The sequence below is a fragment of the Egretta garzetta genome, unplaced genomic scaffold, assembly GCF_000687185.1.
Source record: "Egretta garzetta isolate BGI_Z169 unplaced genomic scaffold, ASM68718v1 scaffold172, whole genome shotgun sequence".
NCBI classification, from domain to species: Eukaryota; Metazoa; Chordata; class Aves; order Pelecaniformes; family Ardeidae; genus Egretta; species Egretta garzetta.
Genome location: NW_009258951.1, coordinates 438,844 through 447,798, shown reverse-complemented (window position 1 = coordinate 447,798; position 8,955 = coordinate 438,844). Strand labels below are relative to the sequence as shown.

Below are 8,955 nucleotides of genomic sequence, written 5' to 3'. Positions count from 1 at the left end.
GGTCCACACTGGGGCTGCTTCATGATCCCACCAGTGCCCCTGGAGCGGGGAGGAGGAGGAGGAGGTGTTGCCAGTGGCACAGTCAGTGATGCTCTTACCCATTAGGTGGCTCACAGAGTCATCCTCGACCGCATCCAGGCCCTTCTTGTCCCAGACATAGCGGGCACCCTGCCGGCGAGAATAGAGCTGGCATCCATGGCATGTGCCCCTTGCCTGGCATCACGTCCCCTCCAGCTCGGCGCAGTACCTGCTTGGCACTCAGCCATTTGGCAATCAAGTCCAGACCATCCTTCCTGATGCCGTTCTGATCCGAGTCCTCCGGGTACTCAGGGTCTGGGGTCTGCTTAGGGGTCATGTATATCCGCCCACCTCCCAAGATCACCTGCCAGGGAGTGGGGAGTTGCCACCAGCACCGCCACAGCCCTGCAGCTCAGCAGATCCTCCTGATGTCCCTGGCGTCCCCTCCCTTCTGCACCTCTTCCCCGGCTCACATTGATGTCTGTGTTGTGCACCAGCTGATAGGCGATGTCCTTGCAGCCATCCCGCAACGCCTCCTTGGGCATGTTGGTGTCAGCGTACCAGCTCCGGCTGGCCGAGTGGGCATAGGCTGCCCCGGGGGATGCGTGCTGCACCCGTGTGGTCGTCACGATTCCCACGGACTTGCCTGCAGTGCAGGCAAGGGTTTATGGGGAGCCCACCCAGCCCTGCACTGCATGGAATGGCCATGCCATGCCAGGCTCTCCGACAGGGTTGCCCACTGCCCCGTACCTGCCAGCCTGGCCCGGTGCAGGATGGAGTCCACCTCGTTGCCAAAGGTGGTGCGGCATTTGCCGTAGACGGCTGCCCCACTCAGCCCCAGTGTCTTGGCATTGGCCTTCACCCCGCAGAGGTAGGCCGTGCCTGTGCCAGCGCTGTCGGGCACCTGGCGGTCGATGGTGTAGGTCTGGAAGCAAATGGGGTCCAGTGGGGTTTTGAGCAGGGGCAGGGTGGCCGCCCCCCTGGTGCTGCCCAGCTCACCTTGGCCAGGGCCACATGGGGAAAGGCAAGACACTCTCCTCGCCCAAGCCGCCAGCCAGCTGCCCCTTGTAGATCCGAGCCGCCGACACCGTGGGCAGCCCCATGCCTATGGGCACGGCAGAGCCACGGGGTGGCAAGGGGCCGGGACCAGGGACAGTCCTGCCCTCCCCAGGCACTGCCCAGGGCTGGGCGGAGAGAAGGGGCCCTGTACCAGTCCCATCTTCTCACCAGCCACATCCCCAGGCTGCTGTGGATCCGTGGGGCCTGGCTGGGACCTGGGGGACTCACCATCACCCACGAAGAGGACGATGTTTTTGGCCCGCCGTGCTGCCGGCTGCAGCGCCAGGGCCAACTCCAGTCTCCTCCTGGCCCCTTCATTCCAGTAGTTCAGGGTCTTCTCGGCATCTGGAGGTGAGAGCAGAGCTGGGGGCATGCGGGGGCACTGGGCACCCTGAGTGTCCCTGGGGACAACACCCCCCACCCCCCGGGGACCAGGGTGGGCATCTCCACCTAAGGTGAATTTAGCTTCTCTGAGCTGCCTCTGTGGGAGCCTTGGAGGGGCCAGGAGCCCTTTGGAGATCAGCCCGGCCATTGGCAACCTCAGCATTGCTGAGAGCCCATCCACAGAGAGGGAAACTGAGGCACAGTTTGGCAGGGAAACGCCTTGTGCCTCTTGGCAGCGGGGATGGGGTCTGCTTTGGTGGGGGCTGAGACAAACCCATTCAAAGTTTGGGGTCTCAAACCACCCCAAGCTCCCAAGGCAGCTGGGAGCGTTTGCCCTTGCTGGTATCCCATGGGGAGGTGACAGGATCCCTGGAGCCCCCCCGAGAAATGGCACCGGCCCCAGCACCCTCCACCAAGGCTCACATCCCCCCCGTCCCACATGTCCCCGCTCGAGCTGTCACCTGAGGCTGCAGCAGCTAGCTGGGCGAGGAGGCAGAGCAGAAGGCAGGTCCCAGGGGAGAGCGGCCACCCCATGCTGCTCACCCCAGCTCCCTCCCTGAATGCCGCCTGCGTCCAGGGCGGGGGGACAGCCCTTTATGGCCCTTCCCTGTCCCGCCAGAGGGCTGAGCCCCACCGTGGGTGAGATGATGGGCTGATAACACTCAAGAACTATCTCCCAGCCCTGCCCAGGGCCCTCCCAGTGCCCCCAGCCCTCCCTGGGGCCATTCCTCCCCCACACCACAGAGGAAGGACCTCCAGCCCATCCCTGGGGATCAGGGCACCTCGGGGGGCCCCCAGCTCCCACGGTGGTGGCTGCCTGCGGGACCCCAGGGAGCGGCAGGGAGGGCGCAGGGCAAAGTGCTGTTTTTTCAGCCAGGCTGAGCTGGGCTGGGCTGGATTGGCCTTGCTTCTCCTGAGACAAACCTGAGGAGGGGGACACCGTCTGAGGGACAGGGGGAGGACATCTTGCCTTTGGTGTCAGAGCCCTCAGGTCCCCTCTCCCAGGGGACACGGTCACACGTGGGGCAGCCTGTGCCAGCGTGCCCACACAGCAAGGTACCTGCTGTGGCTGGGAACAGCCCAGTGTCACCAGCGCCCAGCAAGGAGCAGAGACCTGGGGAGGAACAGGCTGCTCCAACCGACTCCCACATCTGAAGCTGATACCCATGCATGGTTGCACCCGGCCACCTGGAAGGACGTCACTGGCAGTGCAACCCCTGGGGACTGCAGGTGACCCTAATGGCTTTCATGGCTCGCCAGCTCCTGGGGAGCCTGTTGTAGCCAGCCCTGACCCACCCCCAGGCCCCATCCTGAGCTGAGCAGCCTGGGGTTTGGCTGGCTCCTGGTTCCTGCAAAGGGCAGATTGCCCACACCAGGGCCCCATTTGCCACCATCCATGAGGCAGGGTGAGGCAGAGCCCCCTCCCTGCCTGGCGCAATGGATCCACTCTTTCTCACCAGACATCAATCCCTCTGCCAGCCACCACTCCTGGCTGCCCGTCCCTGTGGGTGTGATGAAGCAGAGGCTGCCAGAGCAGCTCGTGTCCCCAGGGACATCCTGCACAGCATGAGTGGGGGACATGGGAGAGCAGGCAGAGGTGCTGGGCGCAGAAGGCCCGGTTGGTCCATGAGGGCCTGGGTTGTCTCTCGAGCAGCAGGGAGAGGCGAGGATGTGGTGCTGCAGGGTCCCCGAGCGGGGTGAGGCTGGAGGCCAGGGTGTGAGGGGCTGGAGCAGGCACCGGGTGATGCTCGGTGAAGGCTCAGACTGCAGGCTCAGCCACAGGAGTGGGAGCTGAGAGCACACGTCCACCATCCAAGCACATGCTGGGGCTGGGGGCGGCGGCGAGGCCGATTGGATTCCACAATGCCCAGGAAGCAGCAGGCAGGGGAAGGCACGAGGCTTCCCAGGAGACGAGTTACTGCTGGGATTCCCACCCAGGGGAATGTGGAGGAGGCAAAATAAAACCTGCACGAGCTCCCCCTGCAGCTGCTGACCTAGCTTTTATTACACAACATACAACCCTGCAAGAAACCCTCCTTGCACGGCCCTACAGCCGCATCCCACTGCATCCCACCACATCCCACCAGGATGGTGGAGCCAGCCCCACTCTGTTCCCAGGGACACATATCCCTGCTCAGCCCTCACCACGGGCACCTGAGGTGGCTGGGGACAGACACCGCTGCCTTTAAAAAACAGACCCAAAAAAGCATCAAGCTAAAAATATCCAAGAGTAGAAATGCTCTGCCTGGGGCAGGCTCTAACCCTGAGCCCTGCTCCCAGCCAGAGTTAAAATTCAAACCAGAAATAAAATGGCATCAGTTTTAAAACTCAAAGGCCCAAACTCCTTGTGAGTCCCCTCCGTCCCCGGCGGGTGCCAGTGTGGGGCCCAGGAGGTGAGCGAGTGTCGGCAGCCCGGAGCACACACAGCCTGGGGCGCTCACTTCTCCGAGCTCGGTCTCTTGAGCAGGGCGCTGTACTTGAGCGGGACACCGTCCGACGTCAGCACGACCTCCACCAGCGTGAAAATGGTGATCACCTTCAGCGAGGGAGAGAAAGATGGAGAGAAGAGGGGTTTTTAGGTGCCTTGGCATCAGACCAGGATTTGCTTAGAACCACACTGGCTTTTGCTGTTCTCTGCTGCGGCACCCATTGGGAGCTGGGGAAAGGGGCAGGACGGCTTCAGATAGCTCTGCTGGGGTCCAGGGTGCTCTTGGGGCTGGGGCTGGATGCAGCATCTTCAAGGGCAACACCACTGCCAGGAAACCCAAACAAACCCAAATGAGCCTCCCAAAGCAGCCTCACTTACTCCAGCCTGATCAGGCCCTAGTCTTGTTCTCCTAGTCTGGGAAGGAGCGTGGGTGACTGTGCCCCCAGCTTTGGGTCCCAACCTCCCTTGAAACCCACCTGTGTCTCTCTTCTCCAGCTGGAGAACACACATCACCCCTGAATGAAGCAACTTGGCCAAGCGCCAGCAGTGAGCTGCAGCCAGAAGGGTTTTCCATGTCCTGCTGAGCAGTTTTCTCAGCATCCTGCAAGGAGGGAATGGCCCCACCACGCCTGTACAGCAAGAGGAGGCCCGGGAAGGGAGCACGATGGATGAGAGGGACACAAGGGACTAAAGACCCCAGAAAATCAATCCCTCCTGTGCAGGAATGTGCCGACACCTCCCTGGTCTTCTGACTCCATCTCTTCATGCAATTATGTGAATTAGAAGTGCAAAGCATCGTCCAGGTCTATCCACGAGGCATGGTTAATGGGCTGGCTGGGGCACCAGGAAGGGGCTGCCCCGTGGCCATTGCCAGGCGTTTAGGGTCTTCGCTTGCCGTCCCCAAGCCCTGCACTGCAGCAGGGCTGGCCTGCAGGAGGAGCGGGCACGGAGCCACCAGCATAACCTTGTCAAACCCCTCCCAGCTCATCCAGCGCCGGCTGCTCCAGATTAGTCATTCAGAGCAAGAAAATCTCATTGAGACTTAAACGTATCAAAGTGGCCAGCGAGGAGCAAACCACAGGGAAATCCTTTTGCAGACGGCTGCCCAGATAGCTGCCGGCTATCTAGCACGAACCTCCGGCCCACCCTGGCTGGCAGGAGCACATGGGGCAGTGGCCATGGGGCAGCCCCCCCACGTCTGCGGGAATCCAATGGGATTATCAGGGCTCTCTCTTAGCAATCCTGCCTCATCCCTTTGCTGAACCACTGGGGAACAGCACGATTTCACATCAAATCCCCCAAGTCTCAGATCCACTTCATACTCAAGCCCTGAGTAATGCCCACTGAGGTCCAGGCCGTTGCCTGGAGCTTGGGAAGAGATGGGGGCAACATCTCCCCTCCATGGCAGGGCCAGCCAGCCCAGACACCTGCACAGCTTCCCATGAGCATTCCCACTGCCTGGCTGGGCTGAGCCAAACCAGGAAGCAGAGGCCAAGCACCGGGGACAGGTGGGGAGCTGGGGGTGCTCGGTGCCATGGGGTGTCTGGGTGACATCTCCTGCAGTTCAGTGAAGCTCCCCAGGATCCAGCTCATCCTGGGGCTGGAGTTTTATCAATTCAGGGATCAGCTGGCTCGGAGGACAGCTCAGAGCCTGCTCCCAGGGGAGAGCTTCAGTGTTTTCTTAGGAGGCGTGGAGGGTTCATGAAGAAGTTTCCTCTACCCCGAGTGTTTGCTTAACCAAAATGGGCCCTGCTCATGCTGGGACACCATTTTTCATGTGGGTCCCTGCTAGGGTGTAAGTGATACCTGCTCCTGTAGGAAAGGAAGAACTGAGGCCACTTCAGGCCATGTCCAGGGGGCTTCTCTGAGCCAAGCTGAGAAAGAAAAGCTCAGCTTCAAAGGGAAGGAGGCCTGCAGAAATGCCTGCCACAGCCATGGAGCTCAGCCAGCTCTGACCACAACAACTCCCCTGGGAAGGAAAGGGCTCCCCAGGACATGCATCACACCAGCTGGGAGGGTCAGCCCGGACTGTATTGGGAGTTCCTTTCACCCAGCCCTAGGTGGACAAGGATGGGTTGTGCTGGGCTTGGTTGGAAATGGGGTTCAAGCACAGAGCCCCTAGAGCCGTGCAGGGAGAGGTTGGGATTCAACCCGCCCATCCCTGCCCAGGCAGCAGGCAGGGATCACAGCAGTCAACACAGCTGGGATTTTAGACTGATGCCAGACAAAAGTTGGCAAAGAAGCACCACTTAATCAAGCCAGACAAATGCGATTGCTCCCTTTGATTGAGTTACCAAGTTAATAGATGACAGGGACACAAGAGAGAGATTTCTAGATGTTGTTAAACCATTTGACACTGCATCTCAGGAAGTCTGACTTAAAAACATTCTCCTAATTGGGTCTTAACCCTGTCATAGGGATGGCAACCTGAAGGAAGGGCTGTGCCAGTGAGGGGGCAAGGAATGCCAGGATGGGGGGAAGGGTCTAGACAGGTGCTGCCTTAGACCTGATCTTACTTAACATCTTAATTGATGATCTGAAAGAAGGAAGTAAACAGCACGTTAATTCAATTCCTTGAGGAAACTGAACTGGGAGGCAGGGCACAAAGCAGGCAGGGCAGAATCTGAAGGCCTTGGAGGGGTCAGATGCAGGGGCAATGACGGGATGGAGTGCGGCTGAACAGCAGAGGAGGTTGAGGCTGGGGTCACTGGGGAGCAGACACACAGGGACAGCAGGACCTGACAGCCTGCAAGGCAGTCCTGCCTCCTGGACCTGTCCCTGTGGAGATCATGGGAAGCACATGTTGCACACAGCCTCCATGCCAGCCCCATGGTGTTGTGAGCCCAACCTGTGCTGGAGGGTCTTACCTGGGGCAAAGATTCCTGCTCCGGCTTCTCCGGCTCCCACATGAGCGTCAGCTCTGGCTTCCTCCCCACCTTCTGGAAGTGGAAGCCCAGCAAGGGCAGCGCCTGCAGGCAGAGGGAGCATTGGGAACAGCCTGTGGCCCTGACAACATCCCCCCACTCAGCCCTTCCCCTCCGCCTCGCCTGCGGATGGGGACGCTGCTGCTTTTGCCCAGCATGCTGCCTCTGCAGCTTTTAACAACCGGGATGCAGCAGTCCGTGAGCCTGAGCCTAGCACGTAAATCAGGGGCTGCTGTGATACACAAACAGCCCGTATATCACACTGTATGTCCTGTTTAAAGATGCCATTGCCAGCCATATAACCAGGTTATTAAGAGAAGATGCTGTCACTAACCGCAGGTGCTGGCCTACCATGGTGCTGTCACAGCCGTCTGATTAAATGAAATGAAAACCAGCCTCGCTTCCTTTCCTCGCCTCAGCTCCATGTTAATCTCTGTCCCCCTGAATCTGTATTCCCTTTTACCTAGACTAGATCACCCCCAGCACGTAGCAGAGTCCTTAGAGACTGGGCTGCTCCAGACCCCTCCAGCCCCTCATACCTGCCTAGGTCTGAGGGATGGAGGGGAAACCCCATGAAGGCTCCCTCCCCTCTGGCCAGCCCGGCTCAGGCACAGCTCTGCTGGCTACAGGGCTGGCACAAAAGCGCACCAGGACTGCCACTGCCTCCAATAACGCCAGGCTGCTGCAGCCCTCCCTGATGAGGCAGCGTTGGCACTGTCTCACATTGGTGAGGTACTTACATTGCAGTAGATGCGCTTCTGGACTCCAAACTTCAGCACCAGGACATCAAAGGCCTCGTTCAGGACACCCATCACCATGGCCTCTGACTCCAGAGGACCACACTCCTGTCAAGAGACAGGGCTGTCACTACACCAGCATCCCCCATCCCACCGTCCCCAAGGGCAGCCAGTGTCTCCAGGTCCTGGAGTGCTGGCAGTGGTGGTTGCTCAGTGCGTCCCCTCACTGTTTGCCTTCCCCAAGGCCAGCTGGGCAGCCACGCAGCCCTTAGCCTGGTGGCATCTAGGCTGAGCCTTCATGGGGAAATCCAGAGATGCCTTAGAGGAAGATAGCCTTGGCTCTTACCCTGACAAAGATGGCAAAGAAGAGGTCAGCGCTGAGCTCCTGCACCCTCTTGGAAGCCATCTTCCGGTCGTTGCAGTGATCTGCCTGTCTCTGGATGGCCTCTTTCTCCATCTTGATGGGGGAGCTGGCACCTGTGAAGGGGACAAGTGACAATGATGTGCTCATGCTCCCTCCTGCTTCCAGAGCCATGCCATGGCACTCTGGACCCAGATGCCCAGCTCATCTCTTGTGTTCCTGTTATTTGAGGGAACATGTGCTAGGGAGCTGCCTCATGGGATGCAGACTCCAAGCACCCAGTACCTGGGGCAGGCAAGACAGGAACCCAGGAGTCCTGCCTGTGCCAAGCACAGCCACCCTCTCCCCTGGCAGCACCCAGAGCTGCTCCACAAGCTGCCGGGCAGCACCCACCGAGTGAGGCAGAGAGGAGGCGGTGCACGATGACATCTGCGTAGCGGCGGATGGGCGAGGTGAAGTGAGTGTAGAAGGGCACGTTCAGGGCGTAGTGGCGAAAGAGGGTCTCATCCTCCAGGACGCCGGTGCAGAAGTAGAGAGCCATCTGAAAGGGGTGAGAAGTGAGGGACGGGTGTCAGCAAGGATGGTGACAGGGCCCAGCATGGAGTGGAGGGGTCCGTGTCTGCGAGACAGAGCTCCAGCAGCCGATGGTCCTTCACGTGCTGCTCAGTTCGGGCTGCGCAGGGACAAGGCAGGCGCTGCAGGAACTGAGCACAGGGCAAAGGGGGAAAAGCCACTGCAGGCAGCTGCTGGGGGCCAGCTCACCCTGCCTGGCTGCAAGGACTGCATGAACTTTCAGGTCACACATAAGTTTAAGCAGTCTCCTGCTTCTGCTCAGGCACTGGGGCTCATTTGCCATCCCCCCATCTTCCAGGGGAGAGCCCAGCCTGCCCCATGCCCAGCATGGATGCTCTCCCAACAAGGGGTCTCGCAGAGCAGCTCCCGTGCCAGGCTCTGGTTCTGGGTCTGGCTGCAGGCTCTGCACACCCATTGCGCCTGCTTGGGGAGCACTGGAGGCTGGGATGAGTGGCTCCTTGTTCACCGAGG

General features: G+C 60.1%; 2 protein-coding genes across 2 annotated transcripts in view; both read right to left on the bottom strand.

Moving 5' to 3' along the window:
* LOC104122217 (intestinal-type alkaline phosphatase-like) overlaps positions 1-1,450 on the bottom strand; it is a 2,539-nt gene extending 1,089 nt beyond the window's left edge. The window contains 8 exon segments of the mRNA XM_035890019.1: positions 32-39; positions 81-168; positions 248-382; positions 492-664; positions 769-943; positions 1,018-1,043; positions 1,046-1,123; positions 1,306-1,450. Coding sequence (XP_035745912.1) covers positions 32-39; positions 81-168; positions 248-382; positions 492-664; positions 769-943; positions 1,018-1,043; positions 1,046-1,123; positions 1,306-1,450 — 828 coding nt within the window.
* A 2,014-nt stretch (positions 1,451-3,464) lies between these two features.
* The window catches only part of DIS3L2 (DIS3 like 3'-5' exoribonuclease 2), a 198,126-nt gene continuing 192,635 nt past the window's right edge, over positions 3,465-8,955 (bottom strand). The window contains 5 exon segments of the mRNA XM_035889935.1: positions 3,465-3,997; positions 6,757-6,858; positions 7,554-7,658; positions 7,897-8,027; positions 8,305-8,452. Coding sequence (XP_035745828.1) covers positions 3,899-3,997; positions 6,757-6,858; positions 7,554-7,658; positions 7,897-8,027; positions 8,305-8,452 — 585 coding nt within the window. The 3' untranslated portion in view covers positions 3,465-3,898.